At 52.1% G+C, this 27,671-nt stretch overlaps 1 protein-coding gene across 2 annotated transcripts in view; it reads left to right on the forward strand.

The window, feature by feature from the left end:
• The window catches only part of MBTPS1 (membrane bound transcription factor peptidase, site 1), a 55,072-nt gene that overhangs the window by 4,014 nt on the left and 23,387 nt on the right, over positions 1-27,671 (forward strand). The window contains exons 2-12 of one of the 2 annotated variants that reach the window (XM_021093728.1): positions 8,084-8,161; positions 8,688-9,171; positions 9,929-10,186; positions 12,691-12,894; positions 15,061-15,171; positions 15,573-15,682; positions 17,631-17,747; positions 18,165-18,232; positions 22,654-22,756; positions 24,311-24,462; positions 26,814-26,975. In XM_021093728.1, the coding sequence (XP_020949387.1) occupies positions 9,009-9,171; positions 9,929-10,186; positions 12,691-12,894; positions 15,061-15,171; positions 15,573-15,682; positions 17,631-17,747; positions 18,165-18,232; positions 22,654-22,756; positions 24,311-24,462; positions 26,814-26,975 (1,448 nt within the window). In that variant the 5' untranslated portion in view covers positions 8,084-8,161; positions 8,688-9,008. The remainder of the gene's footprint in view (positions 1-8,083; positions 8,162-8,687; positions 9,172-9,928; positions 10,187-12,690; positions 12,895-15,060; positions 15,172-15,572; positions 15,683-17,630; positions 17,748-18,164; positions 18,233-22,653; positions 22,757-24,310; positions 24,463-26,813; positions 26,976-27,671) is intronic. The other variant, XM_005664321.3, reaches the window with a different exon arrangement.

Below are 27,671 nucleotides of genomic sequence, written 5' to 3' on the forward strand. Positions count from 1 at the left end.
GCTGTTAATTTTATATTTAGTATTTAATGTCAAATATTTTTGATTGCATCTGTATTAGAGGCATTACTATACTTATTTATGAAAAATCCATTTTGTAAATACTATCTTCAGGGTGTACTTTTCTATGGAAAGATAACCGGGTCTTCTACATAAAGAATTTATAGAAATTAAATCCAATAAACACTTAGCAGATCCAGTAACAGCCCTGATGAGGCCTTGTGAGTAAGTGATGCTACAGATGATAAGCCTGTTCAGAATGAACTAGCTAAAAGCTTAGCCTTGAGGTAGCATGTAGACACAGAGCGATTTTTGAAAACAGTTCCTAGAAAATAGATCCCTTCTAAGCTCTGCTATATATACCAATAAAAGTAAATTTGAACATAGTTTGACTCTTTGTGCCACCATTGTATCAGAAAATTTGTTTTTCTGTAAAACTTATTTTTAAAAAGTTTATTAAAGTAATTAATGTATTTTATCTAATTTAAAAGTGTAACATGCTCTTTGTAAAAGGGTAAATGAATAGAATTTTTAAAAACTATCCGTAATCACAACATTGAAAGGTAGAATCACTGGTACCATTTTGGTAGACATTTCATGTTCTTTGTTCCCATGTGTATATGTAAATGTTTAAAAATCAGAACTTGGAATCACACTATATATATGAACTATTTTCCTTAAAATTTCATTAGAATTTTCATTCTGCCATATTCTTTGGGTAATATTTTAGTTTACTGTTGCTGTAACAAATTTCTACAAATTAAGTGGCTTAAAACCGCATGCATTAGTTCTCTTGCATTCTGGCGGTCAGTAGTCTGAAATGAGTCTCCCTGGGCTAAAATCAATGTGTCAGCTTCATTCCTTCTGAAAGTTCCAGGGGAGAATCTGTTTGCTTCCTTTTCACAGCATCCAGAGGCACCTGCACTCTTTGGCTCTTGACCCTTTCTTGTATCACCTCAGCCTCATGCTTCCGTCATCACATCCCCTGCTACCCACTCGGACCTCCTGCCTCCCTCTTATAAAGACTCCTCTACTTACACTGGATCCACCGGGATAATCCAGGTTGCGCTCCCCATCTTGGTAGCCTTAGTTTAGTTACCCCTGCAGATAGTAGCCAAATAGTAGCATTTACAGGTTTTGGGAATAAAAATGTGGACAACTTGGAGTTCCCATCGTGGCTCAGTGGAAAGGAATCTGACTGGCATCCATGAGGATGCAGGTTCGATTCCTGGCCTTGCTCCGCCGGCTAAGGACCCGGCGTTGCTGTGAGCTGTGGTGTAGGTCACAGAAGTGACTCGGATCCCGTGTCGCTGTGGCTGTGGTGTCGGCTGGCGGCTATAGCTCTGATTCAGCCCCTGACCTGGGAACCTCCGTATGCCTCAGGTGGGGCTCTGAAATGACAGAAGCCAAGAAAAGAAGAAAGTGGATATCTTTTGGGACCATTATTCAGCCTTCCAGAGGAGCATAATTTGAAGTTGCTGTACTGCATATTCCGTAGTATGGGTGAACCGTAATTATTTAGTGAGCCTCCTGGTTGCATTTTATTTATTTATTTATTTATTACCATTTGAAAAAAGGCTTATTGAAGTCTAGTTGATTTACAAGGTCATGATAACTTCTGCTGTGTAACAAAGTGATTGATTCATACATGTATACACATCCATTCTCTTTCAGATTCTTTTCCCACATAGATGATCACAGAATCTTGGGTCGAGGTCTCTGTGCGGTACAGCAGGTCCCTGCTGGCCAGTCATTCCATGGACCTCAGTGTGTGTAAGTCCTGCTGGCTTTAGAGAGTCTCTAATTCCCTGTTGAAATCCTTGGTGTTAACCCGTGTGCGTTCAGGCTCCTACTTCTATGGAATGAATTTCTAGGGGAGAGTTTTAGGAAAGCCGGGTAGCCTGCCTGTTAGGAATGTGGCCTCTGGAGCCAGAGTCCCCAAGTTCCCAGCCCAGCTCTTCCACTGACTGGCTGTGTGGCTCCAGGCAAGGAGCTGAGCCACTCTGGGCCTCAGTCTTCTCACTGAAAATGGAAGTAGGAACAGGTCGTTGTGAGGACTGAGTTACTACGTGACATTACTTAGAATAACACCTGCCACACAATAAATGCTCAGTAAGCGTTAGTTATTATTATTACTGAACTTATTAGACTACAAGTTTTTTATGTCTGCATATTTGCAAATTACCATTCAGGAAGGTAGTAAGTTTTTTATATTCACTAGCACCCTCTGAAAGTACTCATTGAGTTGAATTTTTTTTTTTTTTTTTTTTTTTGGGTCATTTTAGGGCCGCACCCATGGCGTAAGGAGGTTCCCAGGCTAGGGCTCAAATCACAGCCACAGTTGCCGGCCTACACCACAGCCACAGCAGCTCAGGATCCGAGCTGCGTCTGTGACCCACCCCCTAACTCATGGCAGTGCTGGATCCTTAACCTACTGAGCGAGGCCAGGGATCGAACCCACGTCCTCATTGATACTAGTCCAGTTCATTAACCACTGAGCCACAACGGGAACTCCTCATTGGGTTGAATTCTCAAACAGGATTTTATTTTATACTGCATGTCTCAATTTTTGATAAAATGTTATTTGATTTTTTATAAAGTAAATTAGATACTGGGTGCATTTTAGCAGCCGTTGATTTTCTCAATTCCTTGGAGTGAGAAATAACGTGCATCTTCACTTTGCCGCGCTCAGTTCATCTGTTGGGATGTTCGGATGTCATCCCGTGTGACAGTTGATTGGTGTAAATCTGTTTGACAAGGTCTGGGAACTCACTACACACCCTGTGGTCTGTGCAGACTGAGTCTCCTAGATGAGGCTGAAAATTGCCCCCACTCCTCCAGTAGAATTTTCAGATTCATATTCCTGCCCTCTGAGAGCAGTCAAAGCAACTGAGACTACATACAGGACCTTTTTTTTTTTTTTTTTTTTTGCACATTTTAGAAACCATTTCAACCTGCCAGAAAGGGTCCAAGAAACAGTACAGACCCATTTTTTCTCTGCACTATTTGAAAGTAAGCTGCAGACCTGATGCCATTGTCCCCAGATACTTGAGTGGGCATTTCCTGCCAGCAAGGACCTTCTTATGTAATCACAGCACAGCCCTCAGAGTTGGGAAGTTGTCTTGATGCCCCGCTGCTACCTAATCACAGGCTGGCCTCATTCAGTCCTGCCAATTGGTTGTTCCAGTGACGTCCTTACAGCGAAGGGATCCAGTTCAGGAGGCTGAGTTGCAGGTAGTGGTCCTGTCACTGGAGTCGCCTCCAATCCGGAGCCAGATCTCAGCCGTTCCTTGGCTTTCATTACCTTGGTACTTAGGGAAATTCTAGGCCAGTCAGTGTGAAAAGTGTTCCCCGGTTTGGGTCCTGATGTTTCCTTGTGATCTGATTCAGGTGTGGGCCTGTGCCAGGCACCCCACAGGTGATGCTGGGCTCTTGCGGTGTGTTTGCCTGGTGCTTCTGGACCCGTTAGTCCCATCGCTGGTTAACCTGATGCAGCTTCTCCATTGTAGCCTTACCCTCTTCCCTTTTGTAAATCAGGATTTGGTTGGGCGGCATTCTGAGACCGTGTGGATAACTGGAGTTTTTCTTGTGTATGTATGCCATTGTGGACCCTGTTTTTCCTGTTGTCTTCAGTGGGTTAGGATCTGGTAGTTTGGTTATTTATTTTGGTGCTCGGATTGTCCCAGTTTTTCTCTGTGTTCCTTTGACACAACCTCATCCGTCTGAGTGCCTCCTTCCTTCCTTTCTGGCACGGGAAGATGTTCCAGATTCCCCTCTTCTTACCTGCCCCTCCGGGAACTCGCTCTGTCTTCAGGGAGCCAGGTGTCTCTTAATGGAGAAGAGTATTTAGAAAACCGGTTCTGGGCACCAGGGGCGCTCCCTTCTCTTGGGGCATCGCAAAGGCCCCCGTGTCCTTTCAATGGACAGAGCTAGGAAATAACGTGTATGTGTGTGTGCGAGTGTGTTTCTCCACAGCCGACTGTATATCGGACACCACTTTCATTCTGGTCCTGCATGGTTTAGTCCAGTTTTTCCCCTTTCATGCTTGGGACTTCTTTCTCTGACAGTGAGAAAGCTGCCTCCCGTTATCCACAACAGGCCTGATCAGAGCAGTTTGCCTTTGTCTCTGCTGGCCCCTCACGCGGGCTCTGTCACCCCTCCCCGAGTGCCTCTCCCCCACCAACCCGGTCACCCCACGCGCCGCCGATGCTTCTCCCACCAAGGCTTGCTTCTTGTCCTCTGCCGAATTATTCAGAAGGGAAGAAGAAAGGGAAAAGGTAGAACACCTGTCATGAGGAGTGGTTTTCTTTACGTGTGTGTCTGTGTTATGTGCTCTTTGCTCATCTTACGCCTGTTGTCGCTTACCTGTTGCCACTGGCCGGCGAGCCTGTCTGGGACCATGCTGTCGGCTCTGCGCAGAGTAGCGAGAGCCAGGGGCGTCTGTGCTGGTGCGGTGCAGGGCTGCCTTCAAAGCCCCGGGGAGGACTCAGGGGGACTGTGTCTTTAAAACAGGCCAGGGGCGGGTCCTGCGACCCCAGGGGCCCCCAGTGGCTGTGCCGTCACTTACCAGCCTCTGCCTCCCCGGTGGTTTTGATTTCCTCAATGCAAATTTGTATTTTGAAGCCATCTCTTTCTGGAACTGGGAAACCATAGAAATCTCAGTATCTGTTGCCATAGTTTTTATGAGCCAGCGGTCTTTAAACGCAGATTTTAGTTCATCTTTAAAGAACATAAGCAGGTCAGCCAGATCCAGACGAAAAAGGGAGGGTCTCCTCGTCCCTGTCCTTCACAGCCCCCTCGATCCTCCCCCTCACCGTGGGACGTTTCTGCCTGGGGGTGTCTTTTTGCAGCCCTGCGGTGTGGAGACCAGTACAGGCTGCCTGCACGAGTGTGGCCCGTTGGTAAGAGGGTCAGTGACCTTATAATGACTACACCAGTGCCCACCCTTCATTCTGGCCGCTTTTTCACTGAATTGAGCGTTGTGACCTGTTCCCTCCTGCCCTGAGCTATACCCTCCCAGCCCGTCTTGGTCAGCACTTGGTCATGCTCATGTTAGCCACACCAGCCCTCCTGCAGCCTTCTCCACCCCACTCAGGGGCAGACACCGGCCGCGCCTGGGCAGGAGGCCTTGGTGGGGTCCCGGCCCTTACGTGCCCAACCCCACATCTGGCCGTTAGCAGATTGTATCCCCTGGCCCTCCCACCCACAGGGTGACCTCCTGCATTGCCGCCTCGGCCTCACCCTGACCCAGGCCACCGTCTTTACAGGGCGCCCCCCCCCCAACCGCCGCAAGCTGGAGCCACCAGCCACTGAGGCTCCTCAGTGCTGGTCACACTCCCCTGCCCACGCAGGAGGAGGGCTCAGGCCCCTCTGTGACCGCTGGCCTCCCCGGCCCACCTCCCCAGTCCCCTCTGGCCTCGCTGCTGACTTCCCCTCTCCTCCCTCCTCCAGCCTCTCTGCTCTTCCTTACACAGACCAGGCCTGTCCTCACCTCAGGATCTCCCTGCTGCCTGCACGGCTCCCCCCAGGCTTGGCCAGCACCGTGCCTCCTTCAGGTCCTCACTCCAAAGTCTGCTTCCAGGGAGTTCCCTGGCTGCTCGGCTGGTTAAGGACCTGGCGTTGTCACTGCTGTGGCTTTAGTTTCTGATGTGGCGCAGGTTCGATCCATGGCCCGGGAATTTTCGCATGCTGCCAGTGCAGCCAGAAAGCCAAAACAATACACAAAACAAAGCCCCCTTCTAGAATCTTCTGCAGCTCTCCGTCTGAATTTCAGCCCTCCCCAGACTTGTCGCATTCTCATTCTTGTTTCTCCTTTCAGGATGCAGTCTTTAGCTCTAGCTACAGGCCTTATGTTTTCCGTATTGTGTATTCCTGCCTCTCCAGGAAGGGTCTCCAGGAGGCGGAGGTTCCTCTTGAGTTTTGCTTGCAGCTCTGCTGGGACCCCCAAGCAGTGCCTGGCTCTGGAGACTAGGGAAACGTGTCAGAGAGGGGGCAGTTGCTGGGCCGCCCGGGGCCCAGCCTTAGCTCTGCAGGGCTCACTCCCCCTGCGAGAGAGCACCTGCATTTTCGCCTGTCCACGCTCAGGCTGCTCAGGTCCGCGCCTGCCTGAGGGCCGGCCCCGCTCTGTCAGCCCCTGCAGCCCCGTCCGTCTGTCGCAATGACTGGCTGGTCCAGCGCTGGATGCCCACTGCTCCCTCCTCATTTCCACACTTCCAGCCCTGTCAGGCGCGACCCCATCAGAGCCAGCTGCTGTCACCTCCTCTGGCCGCCCAGTGTCCCGGCATAGTGGCCGTGCCTCCCTTTGCCACTGTCCTTGCCTGGGCTTGACTTGGCTGTTTGGGTTGGGGTCGGCGGCCTGACCTGCTACCAACCCGTGTGCTTCCTCTGCAAGCCCCGCACCGCCTGACACTTGGTCGGCCCTTCGTAAACCTGTAGGAGCTAATGAATCAGTTAAACTAGAACACCTGATAATACAGTGTCCTATTTTCCAAACACCTAAAAAACTGTCTTTTTTTTTAATTTAAAAGAGAACTGATTGCCTGAGACACTTAAAAAACCTCTACCCTTTTTTCCATCTCTTTGCGGGTGAGGCTCCTGCCTCCGTTGCAAGAGAGCATCAGCCACCTCTCCCCAGGCTCATTTTAGGTTCCTCGTCTTTACCCGTGTGTGGATTATTTGGGAACAGGTTTAATTAAAGCTGATCTAACCCAATTTATTAGGGCTAAGATTTGCTCACGAGCATGGCTCACGGATATTTGTGTTACGTGTAGCTCAGGTGTGTCACATAGATTCCCTAGCATGCAGCAGCAGAGGTTTTACTGTTTATTATTTTTTAATTTGCGAAGAGACCCATTTAAATCTTTTAACTGTGATTTCATTTTCTAGAAGATGAGCGCTTTTATCGTGGTGATTAGCTTTCTCTTCTTCGACCTGTAATACTACAGTTAAGTCAGGTCTGTGGTTCGTGTAATGGCATTCTGTGATAGCTTGTGGCTGCAAATGTCAAGTGGGACCAAACGTTCGGGGTCACTGCACACGGCTCGCTGTGACATAGGTTGCAGTGGTTGTTGGTGTCCCTGTTGCTTTTCTTCTGACTTTCTATTCTGGGCTTTGTTTTTAATTTCTTTCTTTATATGATTGGCATTCTCATTGTTCATCATGTTGCTATGGAAATAACATCCAGTATTTCTATCTGGAGAACACTGTTATACCCGCCTTGGTCTCCAGTTCCAGAGGTTGGCCCTGAAGGGTCACTTGTTATTTTAATAATAAACGTCTAATTATTAAATGTCAGAGATTGCTCACACACTCTAACCCCTTGCCTTTCTTTATCAGGGTTTTCCTCTGTAGAGACACATACACGAATAGTTCCAGAAACCACAGATTCCTCGTTGCTCTCAGGTTGCAGTTTCTGGCGGAAGGATGGGTTTAACTTTCTGGCATATGTGTCTTGAGAGGGGGGCTAACGGCGTATCCTGAGTGTTTTCTTCTTAGAAACAAGCAGCAGTGGGAGGCCTGCCTCATTGGTGTGTCTTCCCACCCGCTGGCTCATTGATGTTTTTGGTGTGATCTGTGCAGGCTCGGCCAGCGCCTGCCTGGTTTTTTTTTGCCACTCTGTTCTTCATTGTGAAGAATTATCATTTGTCCTACCATCCAGGTATTTGGAAAGGTGTCCATGCTTATATGCAAAACTCAAATAACAGTTGTCTTTGGCAGCAGCTTTACCTTAAAAGACTGTCCTCTCATGTCATCTCCAGTAAAGAGATAATCTGATTTTGTAACATATTCGGCAAGTTAAAAAATCTTTTTTTTTTTTTCTTTTTTTTGGTCTTTTTAGGGCCGCACCTACAGCATGTGGAGTTTCCCAGACTAGGGGTCAAAGCGGAGCTATAGCTACTGGCCTGCGCCACAGCCACAGCAGTGCCAGAGCCTTAGCCCTGAGCAAGGCCAGGATCGAACCTGCATCCTCATGGATACTAGTCAGGCATGTTTCCGCTGAGCCACGATGGGAACTCCTAAAAAATCTTTTAAGTTGAGGCTTTAGGTAAAATAAATTCGACAGTGAAAACCTATGTTCTTTTCATAGAATTGGCAGAAAATATTTCACAGTCTGAAAAGGTGTGGTTTGAGTACCTTTGGAGCACAGTGTTACAAAAGGTGGGAGGTATGTAACCTGTATGAAAATTCGTTTGTTCTTGGGTATTAATTTCACAGTAGAAAGTAGTAATTTTTCCGCTTTTGCCTGAAAAATAGGTGAGATTTATGGGGAATTGAAGTGCTAATGGGGGAATACCCCAGAGGTGAGGGGTTGCAAATAACGGGAAAACTCGGGATCTGGACTAGGGCACCGGCGGAAGTCCTAAGCAGAGCGTCGTGGTTCCTCCTCTTTGGCTGCTGCGGTGCTCAGGGCCCATGTGCTTATTAGCACCCCTGGGGTCATTTGTTATCCGTGTTTTTCTCCATTGTCCTCATTTATTTTGTCCTGTTTTCTTTCTGAAGCTGCCTTAAAAAAAAGTGAGGGTGACCAAGTAGAAGGAGGTGGTACCATGTTTGGGGTGGCGGTGTCCTAGGGTTCTCTTGTCCTGTAGCGGGCGTGTGGTTTTGAGCCTCCAGCCCAGCCCGCGGGTGTCCCCGGGTCCCTGGTTCTGCCGGCGCGCCTGATGCCTCTGTGCGCTCGCTTTGTCTTGTAGCCTGGCCCACAGCCTGACCGCTCACCCCGCTGGACCCCGGTTCCCGGCGCACATGGAGCGGAGGACTCAGGTGTCTGGGCCAGAGTGAGCGGAGCCTGAGGCCCAAGATGGAGAAGAAACGAAGAAAGAAATGAAAGCCTCTTTTCAGGCCAACCCACAAAAGGCCATGAAATTTAACTTTTATTTACGTTGGACAAGACTGTAAAATGGCTGATCAGCAATGTTTCAGCTTTTAGCTGAAACAAAAATTAACTTATAATCGAGGAAGAAAAAAGTGTGATTTGAATTTATGTGATTTTATGATCATATTCACTTTCGACCATGAAGCTTGTCAACATCTGGCTGCTTCTGCTGGTGGTCTTGCTCTGTGGGAAGAAACATCTGGGTGACAGGCTGGAAAGAAAGTCTTTCGAGAAGGCTCCGTGTCCTGGCTGTTCCCACCTGACCTTGAAGGTGGAGTTCTCCTCAACAGTGGTGGAATACGGTAACGCATTTTTTCGTGTACGGTGGCGGAATACGGTAACGATGTTTTTTAATGTTAGAGACCTCCCCCTCCCCGTGTATTTTTTGTAAATGTTAGTTTTTGCCGAAAACATTCGCCTCTCTTCTCCAGTGAATTTCACATGCGCTGAGTGCATAGTGTTGATGTCACCTCTGCTGAAGTTTGTTTTCCCAGTGTAATTAGTTTATGTGAAGCGAGGAAACTGACATTCTGAACGAGTTCCCTAAAATTAGATTCCAGGAAACAGACGCCATTGGAACTGGGGAAGGGGGGTCTGGCAGAGCTGAAAACCTATGTGCCAGTTGTGAATAACTGAGCCGTTTGTCGTGTGAAATTGCCCCTCAATTTTATTAATTGTTTTCAGTAAAATAAAACTGAGCCTTCACTTCTCCTAATTTCTTCTTCCTGTTTGAAAAACTTATATGTGGTTTTTTGCCATCCAGTCAAACTTCTCTGTTTGCTTTTGGAAAACTAGCAGAGGGATCTGATTTTGAGGGACGTGTCCTGTGACCAGGCGGGTTCACCCAGATCATTGTAACCCCCACATCTGGTCACCGCTGTCCAGGGCCTCTAGACTAGTCTGTTTGTTTACTCGTCTTTCTAATCTAGTATTTATGATATATAAGTTTATATTTACATATAAATTCCCTTTTACCAGGGAAATGTTAGGTTTGGTGTAGTCTGTGTCATCATGCAGGTACCTAAATTCTTTTTTTTGTTTTTTGGTCATTGATTTCAGAGTATATTGTGGCTTTCAATGGATACTTTACAGCCAAAGCTAGAAATTCATTTATTTCAAGCGCCCTGAAGAGCAGTGAAATCGACAACTGGAGAATTATACCCCGAAACAATCCATCCAGCGACTACCCTAGTGATTTCGAGGTGATTCAGATCAAAGAAAAGCAGAGAGCCGGGCTGCTGACGCTTGAAGATCATCCCAACATCAAGCGGGTGACACCCCAGCGGAAGGTCTTCCGTTCCCTCAAGTTCACGGAGTGTGAGTACCGAGTACCGTGACGGCGGGCCAGTCCGCATCGTTTCTGCTGCTCGCGGGGAGGGGAGGGCGTGCGTCTCCACGCGGGCGCGATGCGAGCCAGCCCTGCCCGCCCCCTCCGGTGATGTGGAGAATTTTCAAACTGGCCAGTTGTGAAAAGCAGTGAGCACCCGTCCCTTCCTCTAGCTTCAGGAGAGGACAGCGATCTTTGCTGGGTAGTGTTGTCCCCCAGGCTCCTCTCGAAGCCTTCAGGCTCTGAGGCCATGAGACCCCTTCACACGCTGAAACCAAGACAGCATCTTCGGAGCTCCTTCTTATTTGCATTTGACTTCTCAGTATGTGTTTTTCTTTTTTAAGGCTTCTTGAGGAACGCCTTTTCCTTGGGGTTCATTTTGCCTTTCTGAGAGCTCCCTGGCTGCCCCGTGTCAGGCCTTGGCTGGGCTCGTTTGAAGTGGCCGCTGGGCCAGGGTGCGTGAGGATGGCATTTGACGAGCCCCTTTCAGTTCCAGGCTCATTCTTCCCTACGTCTTTCATCTGGGCCCTGTCAGGATAAGGTTATCCTCAGATAAGAAATTGCATATTATTACATAGTATTTTCCAAGGCACATGTGTTACCAACAGAAGGGGCTCTTTTTCTGTGTCATAAACTGGTGTAACAGATCATTAATCCTGTTATCATTTAGTATCTTTCATTAGAGGGAAAAAGAAAGAAAATCTTGCTTTTCTTCCTTTGTCATATACTGGGCCTGAGAGCCTCTTTGAGGTTTAAAAATAACGGGAAAAGCTGAACCGATTTGCATGGTGTGGCAGCCAGTTCCCGTGCCAGCTGTGGATTCAGGTGTCTGACTTTGCAGAGCTGTCTCTGCTAGTCCAGATGTTTTGTGGTGCTTTTTCTCTTTGCAAGGCAGTAACCTCAGAACAGCCCGAGAAGAAAAAACAAATCAAACCTCGTACAGTTAGCCAAATATAGACATTTCCCCCCCCCCCCCCCAGTTTTTTTGGCTGTACCCCTGGCATGCAGAAACTCCTGGGCTAGGGATTGAATCCGTGCCACAGCAGTGACCTGAGCCACAGCCGTAACCAGTAACAATGCTGGATCCTTAACCCACTGAGCCACCAGGGAAGGCCTTTATTTTTTCATCTTGGAGAGTTGCAGCGTGTGTTAGGATACATGGAAGGGCAACTTGAGCACAGGAAGCGTGGAATCTCGTGGTTGAGGGCCCTTGCTGTGTAGTCTCCTCTGTGGTTGTCGGGTGCTCTGCCTTCCAGCCCTAAAGGACATAGGATGTCCACCCACTGACATGTCCTGTCTCTTGTCGGGAGCCGTGACTGCCTGTGCTCAGCAGCTTCTCTTTAAGCTTCAGCTCTTCTCCTGGTAGTAAGTAGCTGGTGGTAGTAGCTGCCTCGGAGCTCTCAGGACGGTGGACAGGAATAGTCTGTGTGCGGAGCGCCCAGCAGACACCCTCGGCTGTCGGGAGCAGAGGCTAAATGGTGGTCGTTTCCATGGCTGTGTGGGTAGAAGGGCTGCTTTCTTTGAGTGGAGACCTTCACACTCGGATCCCTTCCCCGGTCTCCAGCGGCCCGAGGGCAGAGGCACCTGCGAGCCGCGAGCCACACTGGCCGTCTTGTGAGGGATCCTCTCTGGGTGTCGCCCTTGGTGTCTCGTCTCCACTTCCCGCAGGGGTGCACCTGCTCCCGGGGGGCCAGTCCCCTCGCCATTGTCATTGCTTCCCTCCCAGCCCTTCCCGGTCTTTCTAAACCACTCTTGGCGAGTGAAGCTGGAGCCGCTTCAGGACTGGGCGCGGCAGCAGGCCCTCCGTTGTTGGAAGGTTGGTCCGCGCGTAGTGCCTCCACCCTTGTCCCAGGCTCTTGGCTGGGGCACCACAGTCAGCATGGGGCTTCTAGACAGAATTGTTGCAGTCGTGTTGGCCAGATAAGTACTTAACGGGGTTGAGCCAACTGTGTTTTCCCAGGTCCCGGGATGCTGATGGGCGTAGCCTGGTGAGACTGGACTGAAAACAGTAGAGATTTGCTTTAGAAACGGAACCTCAGGAGTTCCTCTCATGGTTCAGCAGTGTAAGGGCCCAGCGTTGTCTCTGTGAGGATGCGGGTTTCATCCCTGGCCTTGCTCAGTGGGTGAAAGATCCGAGTGGTTGCAAGCTGGCGGTGTTGCCGTGAGCAGCGGTGTAGACTGTATACTCAGTTCGGCTCCCACTCGCCTGTGGCTGTGGCTGTGGCTGTGGCTGTGGTGGAGGCCGGCAGCTACAGTTCGGATTTGCCCTCTAGCCTGGGAGTTGTCATATGCTGCGAGTGTGGCCCTAAAAAGAAAAAAACAGAGGAAGAAAGAACTGTTTGCGGGTAGTGTGACAGCTGAACGATGTCCTGTAAATGTCACTGCCCAGAGAAGCCCTTCTGCAGAGGGGAGAGAGCATCGCTGCTTCCGCGGGGCTGCGGAAGGGGTCGGGCCCTGTTTTCCCTCCTTTGACCTGTCTCTTCCTCGGCTCCAGCTGACCCCGTCGCACCCTGTAACGAGACCCGCTGGAGCCAGAAGTGGCAGTCGTCTCGCCCCCTGCGCAGGGCCAGTCTCTCCCTGGGCTCGGGCTTCTGGCACGCCACCGGAAGACACTCGAGTCGCCGGCTGCTGAGGGCCATCCCGCGCCAGGTGGCCCAGACGCTGCAGGCGGACGTGCTGTGGCAGATGGGGTACACAGGTACGTGCTGTCAACCTGGGGGTGGCGTGGGGCCGGGCCAGGCATCCTTCTTCTCCAGCGCTGGAACCCTGGGGCCTCGCACCTCTGTTCTTCTGTTGAGCTGGATGCAGTCAGCTACCCTTCGTGGGTTCCTGCCTTGCTAGGCAACTGTTTCTGGGCTTTTCTAATTGTTTAATCCTGTTCACTTGTAGTGTCTTGGTTTCCTGTACCATTTCTGAGGTTGCAGGGGTCGATGGGGAGAGTGTCTTTCTTGTGACACACAGTGGGCAAACTGCACTGCCCAAGCCAGAGTGGGCGGGCAGCGAAGCAGAGGTCTGGGACTTCCCGGGGAACGAGGTCACATCCAGGGACAGTTACCTTGATTTGAGCAGTTTCATGAAAATGAGTGTTTCCCTGCCACGTGATGCTCTGTAGGCACAGTGGCCAAGCGATGGACTGTCGAGGTTGTCAGCCTTTGTTTCAAAACAGGAAACGGTATTAGTGACCATATCCTGGAACATGAAGCTCACAACCAGGCAGATGATGGCAGGAAACTCCCGTCTGAACTCGTGTGAAGGTTCGGACCCGAAAGGTCAGCCCGTGTCTGCGGCCCCCGCCCGTGCACCACGGTTCGTCTCGGTGCCTTTGCATTTCTCCTTGACTTGGAGAACCGCAGACTCTATTGCTGCCAGCACATAGCAGCCAGGGGACCAGCGTTTACTCAATGATTGCCTTGTCTTTTGGGGGTGAACACCTCACAAAACAAAAATTCTCTAATCATCAGAAAAGTATTTTTTATTGCCCCCAAACCAAGTGCTTTTCCAGTATTGCGTCTGCATTTTTTGAAAGTAAACAGTATACTTTGATGGTTATCTCATTGTCATTGATTATTTAGCATAATGTTGACACAGACACCAGACACAGCTCTCACATTGGAAAAACATTACTTCCATTTCTTGTGAGTTTTGTTTTGGTTTTTTTGTCTTTTTTTTTTTTTTTTTTTTGTCTTTTTTGTTGTTGTTGTTGTTGCTATTTCTTGGGCCGCTCCCGTGGCATATGGAGGTTCCCAGGCTAGGGGTTGAATCGGAGCTGTAGCCACCAGCCTACGCCAGAGCCACAGCAACGCGGGATGCGAGCCGCGTCTGCAACCTACACCACAGCTCACGGCAACGCCGGATCGTTAACCCACTGAGCAAGGGCAGGGACCGAACCCGCAACCTCATGGTTCCTAGTCGGAATCGTTAACCACTGCGCCACGACGGGAACTCCCTGTTTTTTGTCTTTTTGCCTTTTCTAGGGCCGCTTGTGCGGCATATGGAGGTTCCCAGGCTAGGGGGTCTAATCAGAGCTGTAGCCACCGGCCTACGCCAGAGCCACAGCAACGCGGGATCTGAGCCACATCTACAACCCACAGCACAGCTCACGGCAACGCCGGATCGTTAACCCACTGAGTAAGGCCAGGGATGGAACCCGCAACCTCATGGTTCCTAGTCGGAGTCGTTAACCACTGCGCCACGACGGGAACTCCTTTGTGAGCTTTTAAAGAGTAAGAATATCTCGTATTTGTCTCCGTTTTCTAGAATTTCTTGACCTGACCTCCTCAGTCGTGGTTCCCCAGGTGCAGGTGGCTTTTGGCCAGTAACTGAGTAGACGCGGCATCATAGAACAGTGCATAAAACAGTGGTTTTCCCTGCGTGCGGCTGACACACCCTCTGCAGCCTGTCCCCAGTGGGCAGCACTGTGTGAGCGAGTCTCTGCCCATGGCAGGAGTGGGAAGGCCCCTCCTGCGCTGAGTGCCCTGTGGAGCCCTGTGCCCCCTGCAGGGCCTCGAAGGAGAAGAGGGGATACAGACCTGGGGACAGTACCAGAGGGGCCGTCAGCTGCGGAGAACGCGGGAGAGGGACACTCCTGAGCGTTGGCGACAGTGCAGGCTGTCTAGAGGGGTTTTCTGTGTGTCCTCCAGTCTTACTTGGGCGCAGGTGGCGCCTGCCCCGCGATTCCCCTCCTCAGGCTCGGCTCAGCCAGGGCCCCGGACGTCTGCTCGAACGTGTGCGCTCCGGGCGGGCTCTGGCGCTGGGTCACCTCTCATCCTCCGTGGGCTCCAGGGGGGGGATGGGTTTTATAGACAGAAATCCGAAATGAAAATTTCTGCCGACGTGATTGTAACTTTCCTTCTTTTGGAACAAGGTGCAAATGTCAGGGTCGCTGTTTTCGACACCGGGCTGAGTGAGAAGCATCCACACTTCAAAAACGTGAAGGAGAGAACCAACTGGACCAACGAGCGGACGCTGGACGACGGTGGGTGGCCCGTGCCCGGCCCCGAGGGGCTCTTCTCTGGTCGTGGGGGCCGTGCATCTCTCGGTCCTCCGTTTGCCAGCTGAGAGGGCCTTGTCCCGTGTGTCGCTGGTTAAACGGTCTGTGCATAGCACTTACTCACACAGCCCCAGGTAGTTTGGTGCCTCTCGGCGGAAGCTTTCCCCGGTGTCTCCGAGGAGGTCGGGAGGTGAGCCAGAGGAGAGAGGGATGCCTGGGGGAGGCGCCTCCTGCCCGTGGGAGGGCGGGAGCTCCGAGCAAAGGCATTAGAGGCGCAGCGGGGAGTCTGTGCCTCAGACTTGGAGAGTCCGGCCGCTGGCGTCACTGCTTTGGGGTGCTGCGTTGCTCTCAGCTGCTTCATGACTTTTTCTCCTTTTGGGCAACAGGGCTGGGCCACGGCACGTTTGTGGCAGGTGTGATAGCCAGCATGAGGGAGTGCCAGGGGTTTGCTCCAGATGCTGAACTTCATATTTTCAGGGTCTTTACCAACAACCAGGTAGGTGTTTTGAGGACTCCTGAAACTTAAGGAATTGATACCAAAGTATGAGCGTAAAAACTCTCGAAAACGTGCTGGTTGAAAAACAGCGATGTCAGCGATGCCAGGCTGCTGCTGGCATCCCTGTGTGCCGTGCTGCCTCCCCTGTCCCTCCTGTCCCTCCCATGTGGCTTTGCCCTGCTCCCACCACGCCCTTCCTCGGCCTCACTTACCCCAAAGACCCTGCTCCCGGGCTCTGTGCTCACGCCTCCTGGGCCTCCTGTTGCGCTCTCTCCCGTGGGCTGGCCCAGGGCTCCGGTGCAGTGCGTGTCGGGCACGGTTCTTGGACTTGGTATGTGAGCGAGTAAGCCCACATTTGTGTGTTTGCCGCCCCACTGGACTGCCCGCCTTGAGGGTCGCCTCTGTAGCCCAGCACCCAGCATCGGGTTGGGCGACGCGGATTTACAAGTGAGTTCCCTCCCTCTGCACTGGAAACTTTATTGAGAAGGGGAGGATCCTAGTCGTTACTCATTTTTTGTAATTTAAATTTTGTGTAGATAATACATAGTTCAAAATATCGAAAGGCAGCACGGGAATAATTCTCCCAACCCTGCTCCCATCCAGCAAGTCCTTACCTTCCTTCCCCAGTTCTTCCCGCCGTAGTTTCTCATTGTCTCATACCCCCTCCTCCTGGAATTTCTTTTTTGCGTCGTCAAGCAAATGTAAATATATTGTCTTTTTATTTTTATTTTATTTTATTTTAATTTTTTGTCTTTTGTCTTTTTAGGGCTGTGCCCACGGCATATGGAGGTTCCCAGGCTAGGGGTCGAATCACAGCTACAGCTGCCAGCCTACACCACAGGCACAGCAGCGCAGCCATGTCTGCGACCTACATACACCACAGCTCACGGCAACACCAGATCCTTAACCCACTGAGCGAGGCCAGGGATCGAACCCGCAACCTCATGGCTCCTGGTTGGATTCATTTCTGCCGCGCCACAATGGGACCTCCGCACTGTTTTTCAACTTTTTATACTTGTCACCGTTTCAGTTTCTGGTGCTCTTTATGTCTACCTGTCGATCTGAGTTGCCATATCATATAATTTCCTTTCAGCCTGAGGAGATGCCTTTAGTTTACTTGTAATGCAGGGCTAGTAACTGTGACTCCTTTCAGCTTTAGGTTATCTGAAAAATAACTTTATTTCACCTTTATTCTCAAAGAACTATTTTCACTGAATTTGGGGTTGAAGGTCTTTTTATTCCCCTCAGCACTTACTTGATTATTTTCTGTCATCTATTGTTTTCCACTGTAAGTTTAATTTTTGTTTTATAAAAACACCTTAATGGTGATACACAAAGTGATTTCACTTTTGTGAGGAAACTGTTAGAGAAACAGTGACTCTCAGAAAGATAATTCTGTGCACAAACTTCCATCGGCGCCACGATACCCTTCCGTCTGTGTAGGCAGAGAGGATATGAGACACACACGTGCATTACAGACCTGAAGCTGCTCCGAGCCGTGGCACTCGACAGACGCATCTTAGGACACGTCCTTTTAGAGGGAGGCTGTTAGGCATGCGGGGTCTTCCCTGGGCTGGGCAGGCCGTAAGGTCAGGAAGGCGCTGGACGTGAGACCTGGCGGGTCAGGACCCTGGGAACCTGCCCCTCCCCAGAGTCCAGCCCCAAGGATTGGGCGTCCCGGGTGGAGTTGTTTATACCTCAGAGCACCAGCCGTTCTCGGGGTCTGTTTCTGAAGTTTGAGTGAATACTTCATGCAGAGAACCTGGCAATAGGAGATGTCCACTGCGACGCCTGCAGTTGTTATTAGTGTAGGAGACTCCCCTGCAGCCCCCAAAGTGAGGGCCGCCCCCGGAGGGAGGGCCGGGGCAGACCTTGGCTGCCACCCCCGGAGGGAGGGCTGGGGCAGACGTCCGCTGCCGCACCTGAAGGACTGTATCGAACGCACCAGGTCTCCTACACGTCCTGGTTCCTGGACGCCTTCAACTACGCCATCCTGAAGAAGGTCGACGTGCTCAACCTGAGCATCGGCGGCCCCGACTTCATGGACCACCCCTTCGTGGACAAGGTCGGTCCTGTCCCTGCGCAGGGACGCCGTGTTGGCGATGCCTCCTACTCTTTCTCGCGTCCCTCTCTTGGCTTTGTGTCTCATGCGCTGGTGGTTTGTCGCCCATGCGGTAGCAGTTCTGTTAAGACCTGAGCTGCCGTGTGGGAGGCAGCACCCGGGCTGTGTGGGTTCCTTCCCACCCGAGCACGTGGCCCATCTCTGGGGGACGTGCCTGCAAAGCTGGCGTCTGCTCTGTGCTGCGAGGACCTGTGTCCTGGAGTCTCTGGTCTCCGGATGTCCTGGCTCCCAAACATGTGCTTTCAGGGGGATCCCTTCTTTTCTTAGTTCTGACTTTGGTTGTGGTTATTTTCAGGCAGTTGCGTGTTGGTGGTTTAAAAGTCGTGTGCTCTCAGAGTAAACTGCTTGCTCGTCCTGTAGGTCTGGGAATTAACAGCTAACAACGTCATCATGGTTTCTGCTATTGGCAACGACGGCCCTCTGTACGGGTGAGTGTCCCAACCAGAAGGACCTTAGAGGCACCTTCTCCCCGGAAGTAACTGAAATACCATCTTGTTTTGTGGTTATCTACACCTGTTAATTTCTGCTGAAACTTTGTACTGTGGAAATTTTCAGTACACACAAAAAGACTTTGTAATGAATCTCAGGTACCCGCTCACTCCAGCAAGTTCTCAATTCAAGATCAATCTTGCTTCCGTTTTTTTTTTTTTTTTTTTTTGTCTTTTTGCCTTTTCTAGAGCCACTTCTTGTGGCGTGTGGAGGTTCCCAGGCTAGGGGTCTAATCGGAGCTGTAGCCACCGGTGTACACCAGAGCCATGGCAATGCAGGATCTGAGCCACGTCTGTGACCCACACCACAGCTTATGGCAACGCCAGATCCTTAACCCACTGAGCAAGGGCAGGGATCGAACCCAAAACCTCATGGTTCCTAGTTGGATTCGTTAACCACTGCGTCATGATGGGAACTCCATTTCTTTTTTTTTTGAGCTTTGCTATAAATTTGCAATTTGGAGGCCTAAAGTTTTTATTCCTCTCTTTTTACCCCCGAAATCAATCGGTGTACTTTCCTAGTAGATCTGTCAGAAGGAAGCGGATACCCTGTGTGCACAGGGCACAGGGTGAAGAGGTAAATAATAAGGTGCCTGCCTCTGTGGGAAAAATAAGGAACAGATGAGCAGAACATGTGCAGAGAAAGTGCAGGGCGGCGCAGACGGCCTTGGGGGGCTGATGGGAAGGGTCAGATGCCCCAGGAGGACCAGAGAACAGTGTCTTGGAGATGTCGCTTTGTGCCACGTTGTTGAGGTGAATTAAGGCAGTAGGAGCTGCGGGACGTTCTTCGCTGAGTCACTGACAAATGGTTGGAGATCACAATTTTCTTTCTCTTTTTTGTTTGTCTTTTTGCCTTTTCTAGGGCTGCTCCCGAGGCATGTGGAGGTTCCCAGGCTAGGGGACTAATCGGAGCTGTGGTCACCAGCCTACACCAGAGCCCCAGCAATGCGGGATCCGAGCCGCGTCTGCAACCTACACCACAGCTCGTGGCAACGCCGGATCCTTAACTCACTGAGCAAGGCCAGGGATGGAACCCACAACCTCCTGGTTCCTAGTCGAATTCATTAACCACCGCGCCCCGATGAGAACTCCCCAATTTTTCTTTCTGCTGGTAGCTCCAGTTTTTATTCAGTAGGTAACACGTATAAATCACCCTGTGCTGCAGCACTTGTGCTGTGGGATGTCCATCGCTGTCCTTCGCCGGTACCTGGCAGAGGGCTCGAGGGCACCGCAGGGAAGAAGAGGACATAGAGCCCGATTCAGTAGGAGGAGAGCCGCCTGCGTGTGTGCGCTCCTGCCAGCGCCACATCCTTCGGCAGCACACACTGCCCTGCAGAGACACCCGGGCCGTGCCCGCTGGGGCAGAGCAGGCCCTCTTGAGCCCTGACTGAGCTCGTACACAGGGGTCCAGGGTGGACCATTAGGCTGAACTCTGTGGGACGGATGTTTCTGTAGGTCTGAACCTGTGCACTCCGGCAGGCCCAGCTCCCGCCTGATAGTTGTCCTGTCATTGTCCCATGACCTTGCAGGGTCCTTGGTCATGTGCCATGACTCTCACAGGGGTGAGCTGCCCAAACATGTCAGAACTAGCTCTGCTGTGAGAAGCACCTGATCTCATCAAGGTCTCTTGTCTTTCGGATGCTTCTCCAGGTTGCCACTCCCCCCACTGGAGGCCAGCCCTCATCAGCGGGCTCTCCCGCTCTCAGTTTCTCAGCCTGTCTTCCTGCACGGCTGATGTGGCATTGCGAGGATTGTGGGCACGAGGACGGAGCCAGACAAGTCTGACCTGCTCTCAGGCTGCGGGACCTTTGCCTGGCTTCGGAGGGCAGGAGACCCACCGGGTTGGTGGCTGTGAGGATGGAATTAGACAGCAGAGGGAGAGCCGTGAACACTGAGCTCTAGGGAGTAGCTTTTCCTTCCTTTTTCCAGATTTTACTGTTAAAGCATTGTCCAGCAGTTTTCTCCGTTTTTCTTTCTTTCTTTTTTTTTTTTGTGGCCACCCATGGCATATGGAGTTCCCAGGCCAGGAGTGGGATCCATGCTGCAGTTGCCACCACCCCGCAGCTGTGGTAGTCCTGGATCCTTTAACCCACTACACTGGGCCTGGGATTGGACCTGTGTCCTGTTCCTGTAGAGACACTGCTGATGCTGTGTGGCCACAGTGGGAACTCCCAGTTTTCTTAATTAGGGGTGTGCAGTGGATCAGTATTGCCTGATCACATCTAAACTTTTCTCCTTGATTTTCAAGGTCCTTAGTACTCTAGCCTGGAGTCAGCTTACCTTTGCTGTAAATAGTTTTGTCTCTGCGGGCCGTGGGGTGGTTGTTGCAGCCCCTCACCGGCCCTCGTACTGGGGAGGTGGCATGGGTACGTGTGAACAGTGGGGGAGGCTGTGTTCCGGGAAAACTGTGTTCACAAGAGCAGGCCCTGGAAGGACTTGGTCGGGCTCCGCCCAAGTTCCACAGCTCTAGCCTGCAGTGCTCGGCCCGGCCGTAGCTCCCCTTCCCTGAGTGCGTCTTCCTGAACTTCCTTGGCTCTCCCTAGGGAAACCGGGTTTCTCTCGGTCTCTAGCACCTGCTCCAGCCTGCCTCTCTCTCCAGTCCTACCCGCTCTTCCACCTGCCATTCTGACTGCTTGGCATGCACTGGTCACATTTCTGAACTCCTGTGACTTCTGTGGGCAGTCACACCTTGTGGCTTTTTTTTTTAGGGCCGTACCCGCGGCATATGGAGGTTCCCAGGCTAGTGGTCCAGTTGGAGCTGCAGCTGCCAGCCTACACCACAGCTACAGCCACGCGGCATCCGAGCTGCACCTGTGACCTACACCACAGCTCATGGCAACGCTGGATCCTTAACCCACTGAGCAGGGCCAGGGATTGAACCCTTGTCCTCACAGTTACTAGTCAGGTTAGCGCTGAGCCACAACGGGGCTCCTGTTGTGGCTTCTGACCCGCAGGCTCCTCGTGTTGAGTGTGTGGGGGGAATCCCAGGAGAGGGAGCCCTGGTGTCAGAGTCGTATCTGCCCACAGAGCCTCACAGAGATCTGGCGCCTGCCAACTGCTGGGTAGGGCTGCGGTAGCATGTGGTCACCATGGCACAGCCGAGCACCCGGAGGGTGACCATAACGCGCTCAAAGAGCCTGGTTAATCATCACGCACGGCGCTGCCCGAGCCCTGGAGGTAACGCTCGTGTGGCGTTGCGCCCCCGCCCCAGCTTCGTGGAGCTCCGTGGAGTCCTCCCCTCTTGGCCCTCGGCTCTCATGGCGCCAGGGAGTCTGCAGCTGCACGTCCCCCTTCCAGCGCCAGCGAAGATGCTGCCTGCAGCTTTCCCTTGGAGTTTAGGGTTTAAAGCACGCTAAGTGCAGGGACGGCGAGGTGGCATCTTCGGTATCAACGTGAATGTGAAGTTCTGTCAGGGACTCTTCTCCTCCTCTCTGCTCTGGGATGTCATAGAAATTTATAAACTTGTACTGTCAGCCTGTAAAAAAAAAAAATCACTGTCTGTGCCTCTGAACAACTGGCTGGTGGCATGTTGGTGGCAGAGAGCTAAGAAGGCCATGCCAGGGTTGACTGGTGTGGCTTAAAAACAGTAGCTTGGGACCAGTTGTGGTTCAAGCGTTCATATTTTGGTGGTGGAGCTGAAATAGGTAACGCTCGGGAGTGCAGTGTTACCCTTTCACAAGTGGTTGTTATACTTTCGAGCAGCTCAGCTTCATCGTGAGTTACATCCTGACCCTCTAGATTATACGTTTTTGTCATTGTCCGTCCCACCGTCACTTTTTTGCAGATCTAGTTCATGCCCATGAATGTTGAGGGCTGGGGGGAGGATTGCGTGGTGTTTCCCTGTGCATCCATGTCCCTGCTGAGGAGCTCAGATGACGCTGCGGTGACAGTGGTCCCCACAATTCCCAGGAGGTGGGGGGAGCACCTGCACGCGCTGAGTTGGGCACTTTGAGTTTCTGACCAGGGTGGGTGCAGGTGTGTGGCTGCAGTTCCTCCCCCGAGAAGTCTGGAACCCAGCTGGGGAGGCCGAGGACACCGTGCAGCCGTTTGGAAGTGACGTGGGGATGTGTACGCAGGTGATGGGCGTGGGAGTCTTGCGAGGTTCAGGAAGGGCAGTCCTTCGCGCCTGGCCGTAGTGAGGGAAAAAGCGCGTCTTAGCCCGGAGTGGGCTACGTTGACAGGGAGAGAAGGAAGGACGGGGTGTCCCCGGTGCAGGGGAACACCCGAGCCAGGCAGAGGTGCCAGTGAGCTTGTCCCAGAAGAGCTTGCTGCAGCCTGAGACCTTGCTAGGAGCTCTCACCCTTATTCGAATGAGTCTGAATTTACGGTTGTGCCTCCCCGTGTTCTGTGCCTCCCTGCAGCACTCTGAACAACCCTGCGGACCAGATGGACGTGATCGGAGTGGGCGGCATTGACTTTGAGGACAACATCGCCCGCTTCTCCTCGCGGGGCATGACCACCTGGGTAGGCCGGGCCGCGTCGGTCGGATGTGTCGCTGGTGCGAGGGCCTCGGGTGTGTCCCTGAGCACGGGGAGGACAGCCGCCTGGGAGGCACCCGGCCACAGAACACGCACTCCTGGTTCCTCGGCATCTGCCGTGGCACCGTGGCACCCTGGGCAGGGGCCAGTTCTGTTTCCCGGCTCCGCTTCTCTTCAACTTGCTTCTGAGTAGCTTGTTATTTAGGTCCGTTAGCTTCCCACCCACTGGTCCTAACGGTCGAAAGGGAACAGTGCTCCATGCTGGCTGGGTCGTTTTTTGGCCTTGGGAGAAGCTGATGAGAACAGCTGAGGGCCGAGTCGACTGACGTGGAGGTCCCTGCATCTGCCTGGACAGAATCGAAAGGGTTCCAGAAGTCAGTTCAGCTGCAAGAGCTTTAGTTACGCAGCTGACATGTCCTCCTCTCCCCATGCGGCCGGGGCTGGCTTTACTCTGCTGCTCCCTTACGCAGTGCCTGGGCCCCTGTCCTGCCCTTGTCCTGTAGCTCTAACCCATCTGTTCTCTTCAGGCTCATCTAGGCCTGTGGTTTTGTTCTCCTGTTTTGGGGGGGTTTGTTTGTTTGTTTTTGGTTTTTTTTTTGCATTTTAGGGCCACACTGGTGGCATATGGAAGTTCCCAGGATATGGGTTGAATTGGAGCTGCAGCTGCCAGCCTACATCATGGCCAGAGCAACGCTGGATCCAAGTTGCATCTGCAGCCTATGCTGTGGCTCATGGCACCATGGAATCCTTAACCCACTGATCGAGGCCAGGGATTGAACCTGCATCCTCATGGATACCAGTCGGGTTTGCTACTGCTGAGCCACGACGCGAACTCCCAGGCCTGTGCTTTAACGGCATCTGGAGGACTGTTTGCGAATCACGTGCGAAGCTGCAGTGGCTCTTTCGTGTGTCCAGAGCCATTTATGTTTGATCACCAGGAGGGGTTTTTTCACTCCAAATTGGTGTACCTTTTTTTTTTTTTTTTTTTTAACAGAATATAAGGTCCTATCGCAATTCTCATTTTGCCCCAATATTTGGGAAACTTAAGAAAGTTATGAGTTAAAAGCGTCTCCCAGGTTAGTCACACTGACTATTGTGCATTGTCTTTCCCCTCTGGTGACAGGTTGAAATATCCAGTCATACCATGTGCTCTTTAACTTGTAAAGAAAAGTGTTTCTTTCTTTCCTTATTTTTCATTTTAATTTCCTGATTTTCCTAACATATTTCTAATTTTTAAGTTACTTAGAAATCAGTTTCCAGTCTTGCATGTTAGCAAAATTTAAAATACATGTTTTTAAAAGGCTTTATGGCATTACTATTATACTGGTTATTTAAAACACACCAACAATAATTTATTTTCTGTATTATTATTTAAGCTTCCTCTCATTTGCAGTAAATTTCAGATTAAAGCCAGTCCATACAAGGTTGCACCATATTTAGCTAACCCGCACTTCTGCTCTGGTTTTCTCCACTCATAGCTACAAGTGGCTGTGTGCCCCTGCATGTGCTGTGAGAGAACCCACACTTTTTCTGTTTGTAGGAGCTGCCAGGAGGCTATGGCCGCATGAAGCCTGACATTGTCACCTATGGTGCTGGAGTGAGGGGCTCCGGTGTGAAAGGCGGGTGCCGGGCCCTCTCGGGGACCAGCGTGGCTTCCCCGGTGGTGGCCGGTGCTGTCACCTTGCTTGTGAGGTGAGTGTGGCCGGGCAGGGAGGAGGTGGCTTCAGCAGAATGGAGCTGGGTCTTGCTTGTCGCCAGCTGGGTCTGATGGAGGGGCAGGCCCTGTGGCCTCACCCCGTCTCTGCTGCTTCATCTCCAGAAGGGGCAGAGGTCGCTCTTGATAGTGGACTGGCCGCTGTGAGCAGGGCCTGAGCGCCGTCTGTAGACCCCAGCCTCAGGGCGGCACCCCTGTTGCCCGCTCTTGTGTTGCTGTCAGGCTTTTTTAGAGCAGTTTCAGGCTCCCAGCGTCATGGAGGAAGACACACATTCTCCGTGTGCCGTGTGGTCTGTGCTCCGGTTTTTTTTATAAGAGAAATTTTGGTGCTTCCAGTCTGCGGGCAGGGAACAGAATCAGGCCTTGCCTGGCCACTTTCTCCCTTTCCTCGGGGACTTGCCTTTTCGTGTCCTGTGTTAGCACAGGTGCTGTTGGGCTGGTCATCGCTCTGTCGTGAGACAAATGTCTCTGTTTAATTTATTTCCTTGTCTCATTGAACCCCGTGTACGGTTGGGGTGGAGCTGAGTCACTGGCCCTTAACTTTGCAGTGAAACTGGAAGGCAGTTGGCAAAAGTAGTGGACCAGGCCTGGCGCTCACATGTGGCCCATTCAGGCCGGCCAGGTGCCTTATCCTCAGTTACAGGAAAATGTCTTTGGAGCGAGCTCTTATTTTGTATTTGTCTTCAAAATAACTTTTTTTTAAAAAAAAATCTAGGTGAGTCTTTCGTTGAGCTTTTGTGTTGTAATAACATAAAACTCTGCACATTTGAAAGTTATTAAATGATGTAAAATTAAAATAAAATGGGCAAATCCTAATAAGTGTCCTTACGTTCTAAATTCTCTTTAAAGCAAGTGAGTTTCCGTTGATGCAGCTCCTGGTGTGGCTCCGTTGTTAGTAGTGTTCCATGCGGGTCACTTTCTCTCCTTCCTGCCTTCCCCTCCCGCCCAGAGCCAGAGCCTTAAAAATGTTGACATTGGCCAGTGTCGTCTTTGGAGAATGACCGCATGCTTGTTAGCAACACCGTCTTTTCTCCCCGTGGTTTTGCCCGCCCCGTGTTCCACACAGTGAGAGAGTGGCGGGAACGCAGGCCCAGGCCGCCTGCTCCGCTGGGGCTTGGTCCTGGCCGGGAGCGGGGTTGAGCCGGTGCTCCCGTTCCCCGCCTTGCTGGTTATGGGAGCACAACGCGGTTCCCGTCTTCCCGGCGTGGTTGTGGGCGGGGGGAGGTTCCAGGCTCCACCGTCGGCCCGTCAGCTCTCCCTGCTGTCAGTGGCCTCGGAGGGAGGCGCTCGTTTTCCACTCGCAGCCCGTGGCCTCTCGAGTCCAGATGTTTGCAGGATCCAGGAAACCGCCGCTTCCCTCCTCTCCCTGCAGCAGAGCACATGCCTCTGTGGTGGGTCAGAAGTGCCTTGATGGTGCGAGAAGTAGCTCCTCGTAGGGGCCGAGCCACAGGGAAGCTCCTCCTCAGTGCCCAGCCTCGGAGCCCCACCGGGGCCCGAGCCCGAGCCCGAGCCCGAGCCTGGCCTCGCTCTGTCGGCCTGCGGCTGAGCCGCCAGCAGTCCTCGTTTCTGTGAGACCTGATCCCACCTTCCTCCCCTCGCGTCTCCTCAGTCAGATTCCCTGTCTAGAGCTCTTAGAGAAACCACCCACACCGAGACCAGCTGTCAGCGTAGAAAAATACGTAGCACCTTAGCAGAGTAAGTTCTGCTTCGTTTTCACTTGACTTCCTCCCCTGCATTTAGGGGTTCAGATTTCCCCGTACCTGTAATATGTAGATACACGGAAATGCGGGTTTGAATGCTCGGGTTCCAAAGCAGGTGCAGGTGCCTGGTGCCACTGCCGCGTCCAGACGTGTTCTGATGACCAGCCCTCCAGCGGGCGCCACCCTCCAGACACAACCGGCTGGTGGAGCAGCGGGCCCGACTCAAGGCCGGGCCTCTTGCCCGCGCTGCTTGGAGTCCCCACAGGACCTGCCTCCATCCGTCCTTCCCCCTCCGGGCTGCGGCCACTGGCCTCTTCCCTTCCCCTCAGGAGCCTGTAACTGCTAGGGTCGACTTTGTTGAGCTGGGGGAACGGGTTTTCCTGGTCACCTTGGTAGAAACGGGCTCTGGCCCCCGGAGTCCCTGTCGTCACCCCCTACGCAGAAGGTGGTCACGTGGTCAGCCCAAGGCAGGTGCGGAAATGAGCCTGTTCCCACTCATCTGGCATCGAGGAAGCTGCTGTGACGTAGAGAACAGGACTGGCGGTCGCACGATGGCGCATCTGCAGGTTGGGGGGCGTCTGGTTTTCCTTCTTGTGGAGAAGGTGAGCCAGTGTGTGGTTTCCCCGCAGCACAGTCCAGAAACGGGAGCTGGTGAACCCGGCCAGCATGAAGCAGGCCCTGATCGCGTCCGCCCGCAGGCTTCCTGGCGTCAATATGTTCGAGCAGGGCCACGGCAAGCTGGACCTCCTCCGAGCCTACCAGATCCTCAGCAGCTACAAGCCGCAGGCCAGGTTGGTGTGCTCTCCTCCTCGGCAGCCCTTTCTCCTCTGCCCTGGGCGCCCTCGGCACCCAGTGTTGGCCAGTCCCTGTCACGTGGTGCTCGGGGGCCTCAGGGAGAATGTCATGCCGCTGCCTCTGCTCGAGTGGTGCCACAGGACTGCTCTCCACTTTTTTTTTTTTTTTTTGTCTTTTGTCTTTTTAGGGCCACACTCACAGCATATGGAGGTTCCCAGGCTAGGGGTCTACTTGGAGCTGTTGCTGCCGGCCTACACCCCAGCCACAGCAATGCCAGGATCTGAGCCAAGTCTGTGGCCTACACCACAGCTCATGGCAACACGAGACCCTTACCCCACTGAGCAAGGCCAGGGATCGAACCTGCATCCTCATGGATCCTAGTCAGGTTCTTTAACCACTGAGCCACAACGGGAACTCCTCTACTTTCTTATTTGTAACATAAGTGGGTTAAGGTAGTGAATTCCTATTTTTCCTTACTTTATAACAACTTTCTTTTGAAATAATCTTAAATTTACAGAAATTTGCTTAAGTAGTATGAATGTTCTCCCATCCTCGTCCTCAGCTTCCCCTGAAGCCAGCGCCTTCACTGCCGGTGACCCTGCTGCCAGAGTTAACAGGTGCTCCTTGATGCTGTGACTACGCTGCGGTCCAATGCGCAGGGGCCCACCACCCCTCGTGTTCCTTTTCTGGTC

The sequence above is a fragment of the Sus scrofa genome, chromosome 6, assembly GCF_000003025.6.
Source record: "Sus scrofa isolate TJ Tabasco breed Duroc chromosome 6, Sscrofa11.1, whole genome shotgun sequence".
Lineage (NCBI taxonomy): Eukaryota > Metazoa > Chordata > Mammalia > Artiodactyla > Suidae > Sus > Sus scrofa.